Source organism: Hippocampus zosterae, chromosome 6 (assembly GCF_025434085.1).
Source record: "Hippocampus zosterae strain Florida chromosome 6, ASM2543408v3, whole genome shotgun sequence".
In the NCBI taxonomy this organism is placed as follows: domain Eukaryota; kingdom Metazoa; phylum Chordata; class Actinopteri; order Syngnathiformes; family Syngnathidae; genus Hippocampus; species Hippocampus zosterae.
Window position 1 is genome coordinate 2152848 of NC_067456.1, and position 20947 is coordinate 2173794.

At 47.7% G+C, this 20947-nt stretch overlaps 1 protein-coding gene across 5 annotated transcripts in view; it reads left to right on the top strand.

Moving 5' to 3' along the window:
* The first annotated feature begins 1397 nt into the window (after positions 1 to 1397).
* nos1 (nitric oxide synthase 1 (neuronal)) overlaps positions 1398 to 20947 on the top strand; it is a 38328-nt gene continuing 18778 nt past the window's right edge. For 2 of the 5 annotated variants that reach the window (XM_052068889.1, XM_052068891.1), the window contains exons 1-8: positions 1398 to 2096; positions 11539 to 11641; positions 15647 to 15784; positions 17947 to 18092; positions 18745 to 18765; positions 19030 to 19192; positions 19489 to 19580; positions 20387 to 20528. In XM_052068889.1, coding sequence (XP_051924849.1) covers positions 1435 to 2096; positions 11539 to 11641; positions 15647 to 15784; positions 17947 to 18092; positions 18745 to 18765; positions 19030 to 19192; positions 19489 to 19580; positions 20387 to 20528 — 1467 coding nt within the window. In that variant the 5' untranslated portion in view covers positions 1398 to 1434. Of the gene's footprint in view, positions 2097 to 9478; positions 9630 to 11538; positions 11642 to 15646; positions 15785 to 17946; positions 18093 to 18744; positions 18766 to 19029; positions 19193 to 19488; positions 19581 to 20386; positions 20529 to 20947 lie in introns of those variants that run through there. The other 3 variants (XM_052068890.1, XM_052068892.1, XM_052068893.1) reach the window with 2 other exon arrangements.

Sequence of the window (20947 nt, forward strand, 5' to 3'; positions counted from 1 at the left end):
CGCCCGTGTCTTGGTCCTTAGGGCGTGGACGTCCTCAAGAGCATTGCCAATGATTTTTTTTTTCCCCCGACGGTCTGATTTTGTCCTTTTTTTTGTGTCGGCCCCAAACCAAACCGTGATGGATCGATTCGATGAGCGCTGTGCAGAAGTGTCTTGGCACCTCCTATGGCAGGCCACGCTTCCTCAGCCGCCTCGGCTGGGCCTTTTTTCAGGATGGAGTCGGTGTTGACCTCCCGCTTGATGTCCCGGGAGAACGGGAAGGTCTCGACGGTTGACGCAGGGCAGGTGGATGCCGTGAGGGGCATCAACGTTGGGCTCATTGACCACGAAATCAATATTTCTCCAAATTTATCGGGGAGCTCAAAGGTGTTCATCCTGGTGGTCGATTTCCAGCTATTGATGGGGAAAGGTCGCGCTAGTGTCAAGTATTTAGGCTTCCTCGTTTTGTTTCTCGTCTCGTATTTGCCTAAAAGGATCCCTCTGATTAATTTGTAATGAGCGGACGTGACGTCAAGCCCCGCCGAGTGCCGCTTCGCAGACACGCTTCCGCCTCTGCGCGCAGCGGCGGCGGCCAGTTATTTCTGCTACGCTTGCATCGCAGGCAGTCGGCAAAAAGGGGCGTGGTCAAACGGATCGACGGATCCTCCGTCAGTCGCGACTCTCGAATATCGCTCGAACAACTCCGATTGGTCAGAATCTGAACAGGAAAATGCCGTGTTTTGCTCCGTGTCAGCGGGTGACCGTCTTGCCACCGACTGACGATGACGCCACCGTGTCGGGTGGGGCCGTCGAAATTGGGCATGACTCAACCCCGCTCAGATGTCGTTTTCTGTCAACAGCAAGTGGCCCTATAAGGCCACCCCCAAAAAAATTTGGGCAGCCTGTACCTTTTTTTTTACCCACCAAGCGGGGGAGGGCGGCATCCTCTTTTGGGCCTCCCCCTCTCACTCGATTGACGGTGTTGAGGTGTCCCAAGAGGGAGCGACTTGACTCCCCAAAGAACTTCTGAATTTCTTCTTTCCTGGAGTTCGCTACCATGACTCTGGACCGAACCAGAAACGTTCAAATAAAAATTAAAAAAAAAAAATGAATGATTGTGCATTTTATGCGCTGTCAATTTGGGGGCGAAAATGTCATTTGTGATTAGTTTTTTTTTTTTTTTGACGAGCTTTATTTTATTTTGGTATCCTTTGCCATCTCATGTAGGTGGCGCACGACATTCAAGCTTGACGCTTGAACGACGGCCTGCTATTTTTTTTTTTCCTGATCCGCTTCCCCTGACAAATTGGAGCTTAATAGACACAAAAAGCGAATCCGATTGCCCTTTGAAACGAATCGCATCTCTTTGCTCTTTTTTTGGCTTTCAGAGACTCCCCCGGGGGGACACGCCCGCGCGCACATCAAGCGTCCCCCACGCACGCCCCCGCGGAAGCCATGCAGGAGTCCGAGGCCAGCGTGTGCCAGCTGCAGCCCAACATCATCTCGGTGCGCCTGTTCAAGAGGAAAGTGGGCGGCCTGGGCTTCCTGGTCAAGCAGAGGGTCTCCAAACCGCCCGTCATCGTGTCGGACTTGATCCGGGGGGGGGCGGCCGAGGAGTGCGGCCTGGTCCAGGTGGGCGACATCGTGCTGGCCGTCAACAACAAGCCCCTGGTGGACCTCGGCTACGAGCGCGCGCTGGAGACGCTGAAGAACGTGTCGCCCGAGAGCCACGCCGTGCTCATCCTGCGCGGGCCCGAGGGCTTCACCACCCACCTGGAGACCACCCTGTCGGGGGACGGCCGCCCCCGCACCGTGCGGGTCACCCGGCCGGCTTTCCCGCCCTCCAAATCCTACGAGAATTGCTCGCCTCAGCTGAGGGCCATCGAGAACCTCTCGTCGCCCTCCATCGCGCTCCTGGCCGCCCAGGACCCCCTGCTGATGCGGGAGGGGGGGCGGGGCGTCGGCGGGGGGCTCTTCTGCAACGGGCTGGAGGAAAACAATGAGCTGCTGAAGGAGATCGAGCCCGTCCTACGCCTCATCCGCAACACCAAGAAGGAGATCAACGGCGAGGGCCAGAGGAACGCCGCCCGCAGGGACGCCGGGATTCAAGTGGCCTGGTGAGTCCCGCGTTGCCGCAAAACGGTCCAGTGAGTCATTTTTCCATTTTGAAGTTGGAATGTGTGGAGAGAATTGTGACCGGAGGAGATTGATACGGTCGATCTGCGCATTGATTTAAAAGAATTAGTTGATGAAACCTTCGGAATTTTGAGAAGGATTATTCGGCAGATGTGCCGAGTGAGCTCAACGTCCTGACGTTGGGATGGTTCGCTTCTGGGGAGCAAGGAACAAAATGTTGAAATTTGGCCGCGTTGATCATTTGACGGAGAAAATGTGGACGGCTGAGAAATGGTGATGAGGTTTGAAGTTGGTCGTTGCTCGGAAAGTTACCGGCGACGTTTCAAGCATGCGAGAAATGAAAGTTTTGGACCGCAGCTGTCGACTGACTGGCCTTTTGCGACGTTCGCTCCTTTCAAACGTTGCTACATTCGTTTTCACAGAAGTGTGTTCTTCACTGGCAAAAGATGGTCAAGTTGCGAGCCCCCTCCCGCATTTTTGTGGGGGGGGGCATCTTTTAGCCTTCACAAGTGGGTCAAGTAGGCGGCCCGGTAGTCCAGTGGTTAGCACGTCGGCTTCACAGTGCAGAGGTACCGGGTTCGATTCCAGCTCCGGCCTCCCTGTGTGGAGTTTGCATGTTCTCCCCGGGCCTGCGTGGGTTTTCTCCGGGTGCTCCGGTTTCCTCCCACATTCCAAAAATATGCATGGCAGGCTGATTGGACGCTCTAAATTGTCCCTAGGTGTGAGTGTGAGTGCGAATGGTTGTTTGTTTCTCTGTGCCCTGCGATTGGCTGGCAACCGGTTCAGGGTGTCCCCCGCCTACTGCCCGAAGACAGCTGGGATAGGCTCCAGCACCCCCCGCGACCCTAGTGAGGATCAAGCGGTTCGGAAGATGAATGAATGAAAGTGCGTCAAGTGCTGATTAGCAGCCCGTTGCGCAATGTCGTTTAAGTGGCAACCTTCTACTGAAAATAAAAATTAGCAAAAATATTTAGTTTTGGTGGAAAAGCAACAATTGCAATCGCTTTGTTTTTTTGTTTGTTTGTTTTTGCGTGCGCCAAATTGGATACCCCGACGAGCCGGCTCGGACCTCTCCGGTTTAAGTTCAATGCGAGGCGGGCAGGCGTGGAGTTGCGCTGCAAATATTTGGCTGGGAAAAAAAAAATGCACCTGTCAAGCCCCATGAACTTTTCCGCGGGCCCTGCTACATGTCACGCTGTCAACAAATGAAATTAAAACGTTGTCTGATTTGGCCCGCGTCGCCAAACGATTCGCAGATGTTATGAAGCACGAATCCTCCCCCTTCGAGCCCATGTGAAAGGAAAAGCAAAAGCTTCAGAGCCTGCGCTCCGCCCTGCGCAAGTATTTTTCATCTCATATCCCCATTTCAACTTTCTGGCACTCGCTTTTTTATCAATCATGACGAAATCCAGCAGGTGTCTCTATTGAGCAACGCAGACCGGCGCGTCGTGACCTTTTGTCTGGCCCGATGGTCAACGTTTTTTTTTTTTCTGTAGCAGACGACTCACCCGCGCAAACCTTTTCAGAGGACTCGAGCGTCGGACTGCGTTGCCGGAGGCTCTGTTGTTTTTGTCGATGCAATCATATCGATGTTGAATACTTTCATGCAAGAGGTTGCCAACTATCTTAAGATAAGATAATAATTTATCTGTCCCTCACTGGGGAAATTTACAGATACTTACTGAGATCGATGCAGGAAATAAATTAAATATTTTGGCAGCCTCTGAGCAATCATTTTGCGTGTTTTGGTTTCACTACGTAAACAAGAGGAACTGGTTTAGCACGGATTAAATCGGAACCAGGAAATATAGCGCTTGTTTGGTTGAAGTGCATCATCAAACGCCCGCATTCCGTTCAGGCAGTCCTTCTTGAAGCGCGGGGCGGCTTTTTATTCATATTCGCCGTGACATCAGACGACGCGATTTCAGAGTGCTGAATACTGAGACGGTCATGACATCATTTATTGGCGGTTTGAGGTGGTTTTGCGGATTTGTGCCGATGGAACAAAACGCGGTCAAATTGATTGCGAGGGGCGAGTTTAGGAGGCCATTTGTGAGCTTATCAGCCTTCAACCGAGTGCAGCACAGATGACGTTCATGAGATTGATTTCAGACAAAGTGCTTGTTGACTCGCTCTTCGGAATTTTTTTTTTTTTCATTTTGGATGACATTTTCGGGGTCATTCAAAGAACAAACCGAAAGGATCGAAAAAGTACTTCATGTCAACAGATAAAATGGCAACGTTCGTAGAGAGGAGCAGATCGTGATTGTGGCCTTGAGCCAAAAATAACCTGGCAGCGGAGAGTTCTTTTATTCTTTTGTTTTTTTTTTTTGTTTTTTTTTTTGGGTCACTGTGATTGTTGGTGATGAATGAATGTGATTCTTCTCCTGTCGCCACCGGCAAGAATTTCCGATGATAGCCGAGCTCACTTTCCGCCTTGCGTGCGGTGAACAGCGAGAAAAGCCGCGTGAAAAACCCCTCCGAAGCACCTTTTGTCCACTTTAAACGCAGATGATTATTGCAGCGCCGTCCAAGTTGCCTCACGCATCTCCCGGCCAGACTGCCTCCATCTCCCGCGAAGCGCATGGCATCCATTGTACTCGCGCCAGTGAACTCCCTAATCAATATCTCATTCTTGATCGGTCCGTGCGGGTCGGCTTCTCATCCGTAACTACCCTTTCGACGATTGATCGCCTCCTCATAGACGTGTAAGTGTGTGTGTGTGTGTGTGTGTACAAGCCAATAAACATACATCCTGCTTAGCTAGCTAGCTTAATGGGGCCGCCCGCGTGCAGTTTGAATCGCATTCGAATCGCCGCAATGATCCGGAAAACATGCCGACATTTGCCGAGCGCGCTAATGGGACTCATTGCGACAACGACATCTCGTTTAAGTCCGGGCCGCCTCCGAATGGGCGAGCGCAGGGGGGGCACGCCGCGCTTTCCTAAACCACTTTGAGTCGACAGGCAGGCCTGTTCGCTAAATGTTTTCAAAGCGTAGCCTTTTTCACTGGCGCAGTCATCGGAGAAGAGAATACCGCGGCGTGGCGTGCCGGCGTGCCTCGGGGCTCGGGTTGGAAATAGGTTGCCCTTTCGTCGCCTGTTTGTTGTGTTGTCTCGAGGAAAACGACGGGAGCTAATTTTGCTCTTGTAGTCACTCAGGTCAGGTGCAAAGTGGCGCACGGCAACATTCAGTTGAAATGGCTACCGCGTGACGGGAACTTTTGTGTGTTCCTCATCTCATATATCAGCTAGCTTTTTTTTTCCCGGCAATTGGGGCACTCTTTTAGCGCTTTATTATCCTTACAAGGGTTGCCGGAGGTGCTGGAGCGTGGCCTCGCTGTCTTCGGACAGTAGGCGGGGGGGGGGGACACCCTGAACCGGTTGCCAGCCAATCGCAGGGCACACAGAGACAAACAACCCATCCGCGCTCACCCTCACACCTAGGGACAATTTTAGAGCGTCCAATCAGCCTGCCGTGCATGTGTGGAGGAAACCGGAGTACCCGGAGAAAACCCACGCAGGTCCCGGGGAGAACATGCCAACTCCACACGGGGAAGAATGCAACCCGGTAACTTCTGCGCTGTGAGGTCGACGTGCTAACCACCGGACCGCCGGGCCATTTTGTTAACAAATGAAAATAAAAACAAAGGCTTGTAAGAAAATGGAAACTGACACGATCACGCGTTCCAGAAGACAACTAAAGCGAAGCGTTTTCAAAAAGATAAAACCTAATAACAACAATGATTATTTTTTTTTTCCTCTCCCTTATCAACCAAGAAACAAAACAAACAAAACCTTGAGGCTCGAACCGCGCCCCGAGGAATGCCCGGCCGGCCACATCTGTCATCAGCAGCAAGCAACGCTGTTGAGAACACTTTGTCCTTACAAAGAATCACATTGAAAGTGAAAGGGATCGGGGGGGGGGGGGGGGGGGCTGCGCCTCCGGTTCAGCAAAGCCCCAAATCAAGTTCTCGCAATGCTCACCTCGCTTGCCCTCTCGAAAAAGTTCAAGCGAAGCGCAGCGGCGCACGAAAACCGTGTCGCAATAAAACAAGTCACAGCCGATGTGGTTTTCTTCAGGGCGGATACCGACAGCGATGCCAGCTCTCAACTTGCTTGAAATGCCATCCGCCAGCTTTCAAATGCCAGCTTTTTGTTTCTTTAAAAAAAAAAAAATCTTTTTGAAAAATTGTATCGAGCTTCAAGGGTCATCGCATGCATTAAGTTGGCTGAAAACCGAAACAAATCATTCGTTCCCGGTGTTGGGAACGAATGACGATACCAATGACGATACCAGGACGATACAAATCGATTCGGGACTATGTATCCTTTAGACGTCGTCCGAGCGCCCGGAAAAATACAGACGCTAGTATGTATTGGGGGTGAGGTGGGGGGGGGGGGGGAGAAAAACAAAACAATACCTTCATGAGAGATAAAACGGCAACAATGAAAAACAAAATCAGGTGTGGTTGTAAAAGTGGCGAGACACACCTCTCCCCCGCTGCTGTCGTGAGTCCAAGTCGAGTCTTTCAACCGAGGGAGTAAATCACGATCAGGGATGGAAAAAAAAAATGTTCCCCAAATTTCATTCATTCATTCATTCATTCATCTTCCGAGCCGCTTGATCCTCACTAGGGTCGCGGGGGGTGCTGGAGCCTATCCCAGCTGTCTCCGGGCAGTAGGCGGGGGACACCCTGAATCGGTTGCCAGCCAATCGCAGGGCACACAGAAACGAACAACCATTCGCACTCACGCTCACACCTAGGGACAATTTAGAGTGTTCAATCAGCCTGCCACGCATGATTTTGGAATGTGGGAGGAAACCGGAGCACCCGGAAAAAACCCACGCAGGCCCGGGGAGAACATGCAAACTCCACACAGGGAGGCCGCAGCTGGAATCGAACCCGGTACCTCTGCACTGTGAAGCCGACGTGCTAACCACTGGATACCGGGCCGCCCCCCCCCCCCCCCCCCCCAATTTCAATCTCACCGAAATGTTACATTTTGATTTATTTGTTTTTAATGTGAAACGCCGAGGTTAGGGGCGGGGGAGGCCAGCGAGTTCCGATTCTCTGCGGCATCACTTAAAAAGTCAAGTGAAAATTTCAATCAAGGAATGAATTCGAAGTTTTAAATTAAATATTTTATATCGGCCGTCAGATTTTCTTTGGGAAACCTGTAATCGGCCTCTTGAATGGGGGCATTCACATTTTTGAGTCATCATGGTACCAAGACAACACCGAACAATTGGCCGGTGATGTCAGAGTCCTACGATATTGCAACAGACGTACTGGAACAGCAGCAGAAAGTCACGCAATGGCAATTGAGAAACGACACTCCCGCACTCCAAACATGCTTGTAAATTCTACTTTCTGTTTGGGAACAGGAAACTTTGCAAAAAAGTCCAGTGGCAGAAGGTCAACTTGAGTTTCTTGCGCCTGCGAAAATGTCGTTCATTTCCTCAAAGCCCAACCAATGACGCCCCTCGTGGTCGCTACCGGGGCGGTTGTTACCTTGGAGACGGGAGGCAGTCATATCGCAGAAGGTTCTTGTGACCTGGTCCAACTGAGCCAAGCTTTGGAATTCATTCTTTCTCGGATATGATTTCCGCCTTTTGGGAAGTCATCCATCCATCCATCCATTATCTACCGCTTATCCGGGGCCGGGTCGCGGGGGCAACAGCTTTAGCAGGGAAGCCCAGACTTCCCTCTCCCTAGCTACTTCGTCCAGCTCTCCCCGGGGGATCCCGAGTCGTTCCCAGGCAAGCTGGGTGACATAGTCTCTCCAGCGTGTCCTGGGTCTTCCTCGGGGTCTCCTCCCGGTGGGACATGACCGGAACACCTCACCGGGGAGGCGCTCAGGAGGCATCCGAATCAGATGCCCAAGCCACCTCATCTGGCTCCTCTCGATGTGGAGGAGAAGCGGCTCGACTCTGAGCCCCTCCCGGATGACTGAGCTTCTCACCTTATCTCTAAGGGAGAGCCCGGACACCCTGCGGAGAAAACTCATTTCGGCCGCTTGTATCCGGGATCTCGTTCTTTTGGTCACGACCCATTGCTCGTGACCATAGGTGAGGGTTGGGACGTAGATCGACCGGTAAATTGAGAGCTCCGCCCTTTGGCTCAGCTCCTTCTTCACCACGACAGACCGATACAACGTCCGCATCACAGCAGACGCTGCACCGATCCGCCTGTCGATCTCTCGCTCCCTCCTGCCCTCACTCGTGAACAAGACCCTAAGATACGTAGATAAGTAAGTATCTTTGATATTTTGGCTAATTGTGACCTGCTGAGTGTAAAAACAAAGAATTATCTTTTTACTTGCTCTAACGTCCTCGTAAGTGGACGCCAGCCCCCTTATACACCAAAATTTAACGTTATAGTCCTTAAAACCAAAGACGTCATGTCCACACATGTGGACGCCAGGTCCAAGGCTTCCGCAAACTAAAACCGATGTGGTACGTCTTGAACATCTTAACGACGGTCCCCAATGTCGGAATGGGCATGGAAAGTCAACTCGGAAGCAACTAACTCGCATTCTCGCTGAAGATAATGAATCATCTCATCCGGTGGAACCATAAATTCCCTTCTAGAATGCCCCCCCTCGGGCAGGATTTCTCTCGGAGAGCTCAAAAGTTCAAGGCGAGCGGACGGAAACTTCTCAAATGGCTCGACCTTGACCTTTTGCGCGCTGTTCCTCGTCGAACCTTTCCAGTTTGCTCGGTTGTGGCTTCAGGGAAAACCCCAAAACATGGCGGGTGTGTGTGTGTGGGGAGGGGGGGGGGGGTGTGACGCGTTTGAAACCGTTCCCAGCTGTCCTCGGAACTGGTTTCTTTAATTAAAAAGGTAATTGTGATAAGATAAGATAAGATAAGATATCCTTTATTTGTCCCACACTGATTCATGACACAATTCAGAAAAACTCATCGATCTCAGAGAGGGTGTGGGGGGAGGGGGGGGACTCACGCCACGGACATGAAATTAGATGGCCGCGCTCTATGAGAGCAAACTCGTGTTTTGATCTCACACAAACGCAATGGCAAAGTGTTTGTTGACGAGCATCCCGAGCATGTCATTTGCAGAGAATGCGACGCGTCATCGGCTGATGAATGTCTCGCACCGCAAACTTCTCCGCGAGATGTTTTGTCACATACTGGGCTGACACCTCACAGCTCTGATATGCCCCCGCTTATTAATTGCCCAGACAGGGAAAGAGCCAACTGTGTTCGCTTTGTGTTTAGCTCAGAAGAACCAGTTTGGGATGTGTTCTTTGTGTTCGCCACACCCCGAGAATACCCACAAGTCACTCTTCATTTAAAGATTTGAAGACAACATGTCCACTTTGTTGTCATCATCATCATCCAGGTAGGCCGCGCCTCATTCGTCTCGAGGGCGCTACTTAAGATGCGCGCGTGGGCAGCGCTGACAAGAGGTTCGAGTGCTTCTTGCTGCAACTGCCCGAAATCTTTGTCGCGTTGCTCCGCCTGCGCTTGCTAATTCATCCGTTTGAACGGTAAGCGCTCGAGTCTCGTGTGTTCCCGCGTCGTTTCGTCGGTTGCCATCATGCCGCTTGAACATAAATTGCCGCAATGACAATTTTTTGAATTGTCGAGTTTGCCGCGTTTACCGAAAGCCACCACGCGCCGATCCGACGTCGGCAATCGGGACGTTTTTGCAAATTTAGGACTTTATTTGCATGTCGCATATTGATGACATGGCCACCCGGATGGAAGAAAGTGAAAAGTCGTTCAGTGCGTGATTCCGTAGAGGCCACCTTAGTTCTTAAATGTGAGATTTTTTTCTTTCTTGTTTGTTTGTTTTATTGAGCATATATAGTACACACAATAACAGGTTGACAAAGGTCAAACAAAAATTATAAAAAGGAAAATTAGAAATGGTTAAAAGAAAAAAAAACACATCATCATCACAGTTGTATGCTCAAAGGAGTAGGAAGAAGTAAGTAACTTATCTAGTCCTACCCCTTATTATGTAACTGAATTGTTCATTTTTCAAAACAAAGAAATGAAAAACTACATATTAAATATTTTTTTACCCTTGTGTATACTATGCTATTCTATTTCTACACTTTTTGGTTTGTATATATATAGTTATTCTTTCTTTTGTATTTCAATTTTCTGATATTCATTATAATTAGCATTCCTTGAATACAATTAAGTTGATCAAAATCCAAAACAAGAAAAAACAGTTATATTACTATATTTTATAAGTATATCAAATTTATCTATTTTAATTCAGATTCATGTAGTTTTTTTGTACTAATCTTTTGAATTTGTTTTTGTGAACTCCTCCAACGATTTGCTCATTTTCAGATCCGTTTCAAGCTTATTCCATAGATTGACACCAATTACTGATACACACCTTTGCTTGATGTTTGTTCTTGTTCTGGATTTTTTTAATTGCCCCTTAGATGATGCCAGCTCTCTCTAATTTCAAAAAGATGCTAAATATTTCTTTAATTACATGTATGGAGATTAGAATGTGTTTTTGACGCTGCTTGCCTCAGACTCGTTCTGTCTTCAGTCTGCGGTATGTGAAATTCATGAAAGCGCATTTCAGAATCCACATCTGAAATTCTGCTTGGTACAACCCAAATGTTCCGCATGGTCAAACAAAATAAAAAAAAATGGTCGAAAACAGCACAAGTAAACATGAATTGTTTTTACACTGTTTTTAAATATATATACTGTATATTTTAGGGGGAGGGCCCTTTGAGGCACACGCGTATTCGTCTTGAGTGGATGACGAGCCTTGATGTCAATTGAGGACACCGCGTCCATTATTAAAAATTACACATGCTGTCATTATGAATCAGCAAAATCGTCCACTTTTGTCAGTGAGTCGGTTTCACTCAGCTTTCATTTTCACCAAGATGAGGGGTTAAAAAAAAAATATCAAGAAGCCATGCCTGCGGACGCACAAATCAAGGAGCCATGTGACCTGAAAATTGCACTTTGGAACATTTCTTAAAAATTCAGCCCATGGAACGGCGTTTGGCTTGAGAACACAAGACGTTTGTTCGAGAGGCCCACAAAAAGACACCGGATGTTTTGGTTCAGCTGGAAATTGGATCGGGTCCACCTAATAGCTTGTCTGAAATGCAGGCCCGGAATCCTGTTTGATTGAGCAACATGCAATTTGGGAGGCGGGTTTGTCAGGTGTTGATCTACAAAAAAAACGATGCATGAAAATGTGCAAAAAGCGTGACATTTTCAGCTGAGAATAAGATCGGGGCTGGAGTGTTTGGTGGTAATTTACTCCCTAAAACTTGAAATGGAATTTGCTAGACATGCCTATTATGCAACCCACCAAAAAGTCAAGAAGCCATGCCTGAAAATGAACAAGTGAGTTTGGTGCCTTGTGCGACTGAGCCCCGCCTCCTCGTTTTCTGTCCTCTGCTGCAGGGACGTCAGCCTGGCAAGCACAGTTTCACCGCAGCTTTCATCTGAAAACAACAGGAGGCGTGACAACATGCCAGTGGTGCTGCACAACATCGAGGCCGAGCAGGTAAAAAAAAAAAAAAAAGTACTGTTTCGATACTGTGCATTTCTCAGCATACTTTAATTGGAAAGCACCGTCATGCCAATGACACCCCACTCGAGGGAAGCCTTGCATCGCCTTGATTTTGAGATCAGCACAGCTTTTGAGGTGAAGTTCAAGATGAGGCACTGAATCTTGGCTCTTCACTTCAATTAGGGAGAGAGCAGCCAACACGTTGGAAATTGGAGAAATTTAGCTACCCGACAACTAGTAGCGTACGGATAAATTCGCGCAGCATTAACAGTTTTTGAGTGAAGCTCGGTTATTCGAAGCTTAGTGTTGCGATCGCCAGAGAAGCTGGACGCAATTCATGGAGCGAATGATGAACTTGATGTTAAAAAGCCAGCGACATTCAACTGGAGCCTTGGGATGAGTCGGTCAGATTCACGCCGTGCTTGTCTTGTGTATTTCCAGGAAATGAGATTTGTTCTCCGCTTTGTTTTATAATTTGAAGTGTCACGTAAGCAGAAAAAAAAATTAGCGTCCGAGTCGCGTGTTTTTTGTCACTAAAAGCTGTTTTTGCCACTGTTGGTCAGAAACCAATATTTGTGGTGTTGGGTTCTCCTTTGGAGTGACAAGAATGGAAAGGATCAGAAATGAGGTCATCACAGGGACAACTCAGACAGGAAAGTTTGGAGAAAAAGTTCGAGAGGCCAGACGGAGATGGTTTGGACATGTACAGAGTAAGGGACAGTGGATACATTGGTGGGAGAATGTTAGAGATGGAGCTACCAGGTAGGAGACAGCGAGGAAGGCCAAAGAGGAGATTCGTGGATGCCGTGAGGGAAGACATGCACGTAGTTGGAGTCAGAGTAGAGGATGCAGCGAACAGGGAAAGATGGAAATTAATGACTCGCTGTGGCAACCCCTCAAAAGGGACAAGCCGAGAGAAGAAGTTTCTAATCCTCACTTGTGCTATTACCAAGTAAGCTGGCAAATTTGTGCGTCCTCTGGGAGGGAAAAATCTGCATCTCCTTGACACCCCCCCTCTCCCTGTTCAGATCCTTCCGGGCGACAAGCCGTTGCTACAGCGGCGACGTTAAATCCGGATTACCCCGATAGTGTCCGGCCAAAATAAAACCTCTCCTCTCACATGAACACTTTGAAACAGTCATTCATGCCTTCATCACACTGGATTACTGCAATGCCCTTTACTTTGGAGTCAGCCAGTCCTCCATTAAGCGCCTTCAGCTGGTCCAGAATGCCGCTGCTCGCCTCTTGACTGGTACTCGTAAGAGGGAGCACATAACTCCTACTCTGGCACCCCTTCACTGGCTCCCCATTCATTTTAGAGTTATTTTCAAGATCCTCCACTTTGTTTTCAAATCTCTGATTAAACTCGCGCCACCTTACCTCTCAGAGCTCATCCGTCCCTACACACCTGTCCGGCGCCTCAGGTCTGTGGACCAGACTTTGTTAGAAGTACCAAGAGCTAAACTGAGGCTCAGAATGGATCGAGCCTTTTCTGTTGCTGGTCCCTCTCTCTCACATTCGTCAATCATTCTTAGCGGCCTTTGAAATTGTTCAGCAAAATAAGAAATCAAATCATTTGTATTTGTGTAGAATGCTTTTAAAAGAAAGCAGTATTACTCTGCAAATAATTTTAGAATTATTCATTCATTCATTCATTCATCTTCCTAACCGCTTGATCCTCACTAGGGTCGCGGGGGGTGCTGGAGCCTATCCCAGCCGTCTCCGGGCAGTAGGCGGGGGACACCCTGAATCGGTTGCCAGCCAATCGCAGGGCACACAGAGACGAACAACCATTCGCACTCACACTCACACCTAGGGACAATTTAGAACGTCCAATCAGCCTGCCATGCATATTTTTGGAATGTGGGAGGAAACCGGAGCACCCGGAGAAAACCCACGGAGGCCCGGGGAGAACATGCAAACTCCACACAGGGAGGCCGGACCTGGAATCGAACCCGGTACCTCTGCACTGTGAAGCCGACGTGCTAACCACTGGACTACCGGGCTGCCCAATTTTAGAATTAAAAATGTTCAAAATTTAAAAAAAATTTGAAAGAAGGACTCTTTAATTCTGTGTTTACTTTAAAAAAAAAATCGGTGAAGAAGCTGGGGGAACACCAGCCTTCTTTATTTCCGTGTGTGGGTGTGTTTTGACCCATGTGTGCGTTTTAGGCCCGACCCGAATTTCGGGCTCGGGGCGCCCGATCTTACCTCTCGACAACGGCTGTGACGTAACGTGTGCAAAAGGTGAATGCGCATGTATGTATGAATATATGCGTATGTATATTATTAGTATACTTAGTATATTAGTATATACTACTAAGTATATAATATATTAGTATATATATATATATATATATATATATATATATATATAATACTGATATACTATAATATATATAGTATATTAGTATATTATTAGTATGTATTTAAAAATTAATTTTCAAGCGTGTCACTTGAAATGGTACATTTCAGTGCAATGTCCAATTAACTGGAAAGTAAAATGTGCGTCTCTGCGTGCGTGCATGGAGAGTGAACACGCAGCAGGAGGTTGCGTCACTTACCGTTTAATTTGTCATGGTGGGCAAAGTTTGCAATCTAAATTTTCCTCCCTCACTCAACTGCGGGATTAGCCATGCATGCCCCCCCCCAACACCCCCATCCCCTCTGCCGGCCTCCTGCATAATGAAGCAGTTGAAGAAGGTTCGCCGACATCCACAAAAGTGTCAACGATTGGCAGTCCTGTCAGTCGTGCGCACTTTGGCCGTCCCACCCAATTTTTTCCGCGTTGCTTTCCTGGGCCGTCATGCGCACTCGCCCTCATCTGCGTAGATTTTTTTTTTCATAATAGGATTACTTATTTATTTTTGCATGACCATTTCCCAAAATGTTGTGCGTGTTGGTGCGTGAAGCACCGCATTGCATAAATGCCTCTTTATTGTGAACCCCGAGTTAGTCCTTTGTTTGATGTTTATTTTGACAATTTAAAAAAATGCATTAGTTTGCAGGGTAGAAATGTTCAAATTAATTTTGAATATTAAAAAGATCAATTTTAAACACTTAAAAAAGGCAAGTAGAAGTACGTTGAAATACAATACAAGTCAAAATGTGTGTGTGTGTGTGTGTGTGTGTACACCACAAATGATTTTCCAACCAGCAAGTGGCGAGGTTTTGGCTTGGCACGGCGGAATGACTAAGCACGCGTGATTGATTCCGCCGATCTTAAACAGCGGGCCTATGATCAATCAATAGCCAGCTGAAAGGTTAGCCGCCGTTAGTGGCTGATTGTATTTATCACGGGGGCCTTCAAATGAAAACGGGAAGTCGATGGGGAGCGTGGTAAAAGTCAGTCCGTCTCCCATCGTGCACTTCATCAACTCAAATAGGGCGCCGCCATGAATCCATTTCATCGATGGCCGCGTCCTTGCTGATGTGAACTGATTACACTCACGACATGGCTGCAAGCAACGTTTCAGATTGGACCTAAAGTATTTTTTATTAACCTGCTTACTCGTTTTCAAAGCGTCCGTGACGGATGGGCCAGCGCAAGCCAGAAATATGTGTCCAAAATGTCTGTTCGTGGCACCACAGCGCCACTTACTGGCACCATGATGAATTGCACTCAACCATCTCCAATTCTGTAATGGCTTTTTGAGTTGACTGGATCCTTTTTTTTTAGGTCTGCGGGGGGCGTCCGTTGAATTAAAATTCCACTTTCACTGTCATCAAGATAGGTCATCAATATTCTTCATTAGAAAATGCTTTGACAACTGTTGTTTTCTGTAGACCTAAAAAGCAGGATCAAACAGGGTTTGACAAAAACTTGGCTCTTCAAATACTGTTTTCACTCAAATGTAGGGTTAAAAAAAAAAGTGTTACCATCTAGTGGCTGACCGTGGAATTACACTCAATCGGAATGCAGAACAAAATAACTATCACCTTGTTTTTGTTTCTTTGTTTGTTTTAATGCATAAAATAATGCCGGGCGTCTGCTCTCAGGGCCCCACCTCGGACAAGACGTCGCCCACCAAGACACTGCAGAACGGAAGCCCCTCCAAGTGCCCCCGCTTCCTCAAGATCAAGAACTGGGAGAGCGGAAGCGTCTTGAACGACACGCTCCACCACAGCGCCAGCAAGGTTAGGCGTGCACCCACCCCACCCAGTCAGGAGGTGGGGGTCATTTATGGCTGAGCGGGGCTTTTGTTAGGGGGGCTCCGGTCCAGGCCGCTCGGCGAGGGCCAACAAGCGACGCGCTCGGCCGATGACTGAAAGAGACAGGCGCTGCAAAACATCTGCGTGGTTTCGCAATGGCTTCGGAATGAAAATCTGCTTTGAGTCCCGTTGAAACTCATAAAGCAAACTTAATGAGAAAAAAAAAAAAGTACTGGACAGACATTTTAGCGGTGGCCTCCAAAGAGGGGGGGGGGGGGAGGCGTCTGGCGGCGAGCCTGACTATTGACAGTTGCCGGCAGTTACCAGGCAACCGCGAAGTTGCCGCAATCGGTTAACGCCAGCCGGCCGGCCGGCTCTCCATAAGCCGACAAGTGGCGGGCGGGCGAGCGAGCTGTTTTATTAGCGTCGCGCATTTGATACGAGATACGTCTTCCGCCTCCAAAGGGGTCAGCCCTCAATGCCCCCAATTTGCTTTTATTTTTAACGCGCGCTCATCCCTTTTCTCATCTGTTTTTTTTTCTGCCATCACCTCTCTCCTCGCTCGCCCCGCTCTAATCTTTCGCTTTTAATACTTTATATCCTCTTATTTTTAGCCGTGTGCTCTCGACAGGGCCCGGACCGTGTCAATGTGGCGCCCGAGGCAAGATCATTCAGGCCCGCTCAGGAACGGCTTCGCACATCCGCTTAGTTGATCCACGCGCTCAATTTCCTTGTGGCGTTTGGCGCGGTTGCCGTTCGTTGCCGCCGGTTTATTTTGGCCGCCGCATCGGGAGCGTGTCCGTCCCGAGACGAGCCAAGTTTTGGCCTGACACCGGGAGTCGCCATCATCGTCTGGCGTATCGAGGCTGAACGACAGCTGACGTAAAGGCTCATCCAAGTGGGCTGTGCGCGAGAAATCTCTTTGCATCGCTTCATCTTGGTCTGGATTTTCCACACTTTGTCCTGTTGCGGGCGCATCCGTGACTCATCGCCTGTCAGCTATCTCGTGGAATGTCATCAGGCTTTGCGAGGCTTTCGACTTTATCAGCACCATTTTGAAAAAGTCAAATCTTTTTTTTTTCCCAACTAGGCCATTTTCACTCGGCGACATGAAATTTGGTCCATATATCTACCATGAGTAGATACACAAAAAAAAGTGGAGTCGGGTGAGAAAATTCAAAGAAACACCGCCATTTTTGTTGGAAGCAACCTTTTTCCAAAAATTGGCTTGGTAGCGATCCATTGGATTTGTTTATTTAGTTTAAAAAAAATTTTGTGGTGATTTCCGTGATGAGTAAACACAAATCTCAATTTTGCTTTGAAGCGGACATTTTATCCGATCCAAAATTTAGCAACCCAGTGGAATTATTTTTCATTTGAAAATCAGGCTCCCGAAGCCAGTTTCATTCATTCATTCATTCATTCATCTTCCGAACCACTTGATCCTCACTAGGGTCGCGGGGGGTGCTGGAGCCTATCCCAGCTGTCTTCGGGCAGTAGGCGGGGGACACCCTGAATCGGTTGCCAGCCAATCGCAGGGCACACAGAAACGAACAACCATTCGCACTCACACTCACACCTAGGGACAATTTAGAGTGTTCAGCACCATGAAATTTAGGGAGGATGTCTATCATGAGTAGACCCACAAAAAAAGTCACATAAAGCCATGTCTGGAAGTCATACAGGAAATGTTATTTTTAAATTGGCCTGGTTGGACACTCTCTACCTGAGGACATTTTAACTCGGCGCCATGAAATTTGGTTTGTATGTCTTTCGTGAGAAGGCATCCCGCGAAAAAAAAATGTCAAACACCCATACCCAAAAAGTCCACAGCAAGTCACCCGTTTAGGCTGAAAATTCATCCCATGGAGCAAGTTTGACCCTTTTTTTTTTTTTTTTTTTTTTTTGCCGAGTCTATCGTAGGTAGACCTGCAAATAATTCTGAAGAGGCCATGTCTGAAAATACACGCGAAGTATACAAACTGATTTGTTGGTTTTTTTATTAAACTTTCCAGCGGCGGTGCTGACGGAAGTGTTCCAAAATATCTGTTTCATACCAAAGTGACAAACCTGTTAATTTTGTGGCACGGGTCCTCGACACCTTTTATACATGACCTGTCCATGTTTGTTTTGTTTGTCGGTTTCAGATGCCCACTTGTGGTGAGAACGTGTGCCAGGGTTCCATCATGATGCCCAACCTGCATGCCCGCAAGCCGGACGAAGTGCGGCCCAAAGAGGAGCTCCTCACCTTGGCCACAGACTTCATCGATCAGTACTATACCTCCATCAAAAGGCAAGAACTGCACACATTAAGAAGCCCGCTAAAAAATCTCAATGTAGTCGGGATTAAGAATAAGTGAATGGTCGTTCGGAACCATTCACTGTTTACAGGGGTAAGCAACTATCCAGGTCCACGATATAAAAATCTCTGTATGGCAAGCAGGGAAGGAGTGAAGAATTCCCAACAAAGCAGCATTGTATGTACGAGTATTCACTCAAGAAAAGACTTTTTTTTTTTTTTTTTCCTCTCCCGTCTTTCATGAATCCAATGTCACTCCAATAAAACGGCCCATCGAAGCAACGCCAAACAAGTCGCCCGGGGGAGGAATCTCTTGTGATCACATGTCAAAAGCACAGAAGAGAAGACCTATTATCTGCCCATAACCGTTTTGCACCTGATTGCGGGGCCAAGGCAGAAGAATCCTAATGTAGGACAATCTGGGGGGGGGGGGGACGCACGTGTCCCAAATATTTGGCAGATTTAGCAATTGAAATAGTAACCTACTCAGAATGGATTTTCATCATAAATCTGATTCATAGTCATCTAGTTGAATCCAGATACAATCCAAATTTGGCAGCAGTGTGAATGCAACATACAGCATCTATGTGAAAGGTTTTCATCAAAGGATTTTTTTTTTTCATTGATTGCCTTGTTAACTTTTTAGGTCCTCCAACGGTAAAAACGAGTAAGTCCGCTCCACTCTCAGTCCACGAGTGTCTTGCACTTTTATCGGCGCTTTTCTCTAAGGGTTCTAATTGGGTGAAATGCTTTGTAGTTGTGTAGGTTCCGTTGCCTTGCCATTGACTTGACATCTTTCAAAAATGAAAAATCATCTAACTTTGAAATCATGCGGAAATGGAAATTTTTTTTTTACCCCCCTCCTTTGATTGGAGGAGCTGATTCGTTTGATGAAATCCGTGTGCAAGTTTTAATAGTGCTTTGCACACAGGTACAGTTCAAAGGCTCACGCGGACCGCCTGGAGGAGGTGACCAAGGAGATCGAGGCCTCGGGGACGTACCAGCTCAAAGACACGGAGCTCATCTACGGAGCCAAGCACGCCTGGAGGAACGCCGCCCGCTGCGTGGGGAGGATCCAGTGGTCCAAACTACAGGTAGCGTCAACTGAGCGAGCTTTTGGCTGCCTCGGTATGGTTGAAGTCAGGGGTTGGCGCTGGCCACCCTTGGAGTTTGTCTCCTTTTCACGCCGCTTTGCAAATTATAAAGCAAATTGCTGCTGTCAGGTGGAAACCACATTAATCCAAAATCAGCTCAATTTCATCTTTTTCAATCATTGGATGCCATGTCAGACCCCGCCCTGTACATGAAACATCGAAATACTGTATCCAAGTATTGGTTACTGGCCACTACTGTTGAAATGGGACTTTATTTTTGTTCTTCCCTCGCTTAGGTCTTCGACGCAAGGGACTGCACAACAGCTCATGGAATGTACAACTACATTTGCAACCACATCAAGTACGCCACCAACAAGGGCAACCTCAGGTAGGGGGGGGGGAAGAGGTGCGGGGGGTGGCACTCAAAATATCTAGCCAGCCAGCGTCCATCTCTCCGTCAGTAGCTCTCCATCCAGTGACGTGTAATCACATGTGACACTTCATCTCCACTCGACGGCGTCACGCTCGTTAGCTGACGCGGCCTGACCTTCGGGAAGGGATGACTTGCTTTGATAAGCGGCGGCGGCGCATCTCCGTTCCACCCGCCAACACACGAACCACGAGCTTAACTTCAGGGAATCCGTTTTTTTTTTTCACCATCTGCTCCGTGTCGGAGGAGTTTTTCTTGTTCATCCGTCTCGATAAGCAACCTCGGAGTATCGCATGATTGTGCAAGCAGCCGATTGGTTGCCTGTAAATGACCTCTCGTGATTGCTTGTTGAGCCGAGGCAACTTGGCTCACGTCAAATGACCGTATGATGAGTATGAATCACACTTGTCAACCCACATCAGTTAAGTCTGCCATACTATCTTGGGCCGTCCTAACTTCAAAGGGTAACTCTAAAATATTCAGTTTACTGCAATTGGCCGGTTCCTCGAAGGCAGTTGGGATCGGCTCCATGAACCTTGTGAGGATAAGCGCCTCGGCTAATGTCTGCAAGGAGATTCAACCAACTTGTATAAAACACAAAATCTGCTAGCTTACTGCTAGCTTTCAATGCAAACCCACCTAGGCAGGAAAACTGAAATTAGCATCGCATGGCAATCGTAAACCTTCAATCAACTGCTACTTGAACACACATGGCGCAGCAACACGTATAAATCGTCTCCATTTTTTAATTTTCTTTCGTGCAGGTCGGCCATTACCATCTTCCCACAAAGGACAGACGGCAAACGCGACTTCCGCGTGTGGAACAGTCAGCTCATCCGCTACGCCGGTTACAAGCAGCCCGACGGGAGCATCCTGGGAGACCCCGCAAACGTGGAATTCACTGAGGTGCGGGCGCTTTTTCGACTGTTAGCTGTAATATTTCTGTTTCGACAAGCCTATTCACTCAGACCATAAAGCCATTATTTTATTTATTTATTTATTTATTTAGGTTGTATTTATTTTTTCTTATTTGATGTTGTTTTCAACATTGTACTCGTGATTTTAACTGCTTGTTGTAAGGTGTCCTTGAGTTTCTAGAAAGGCGCCCAAAAATAAAATGTATTATTATTATTATTATTATTATTATATTAGTTGGGTTGTTTCGTCGAGTGCAAGATTACCACCCGAATTTTCAAATGACTGTTTGACATTCCTTCTTCTGGATTGGCCAAACGGTAATACTGAATGAATGACATTTCAAATAATGAAATTAAATGACAAAGGAAAAAAAAACTGAATGAAGTTTGCCATAGTTTTCGAAATTC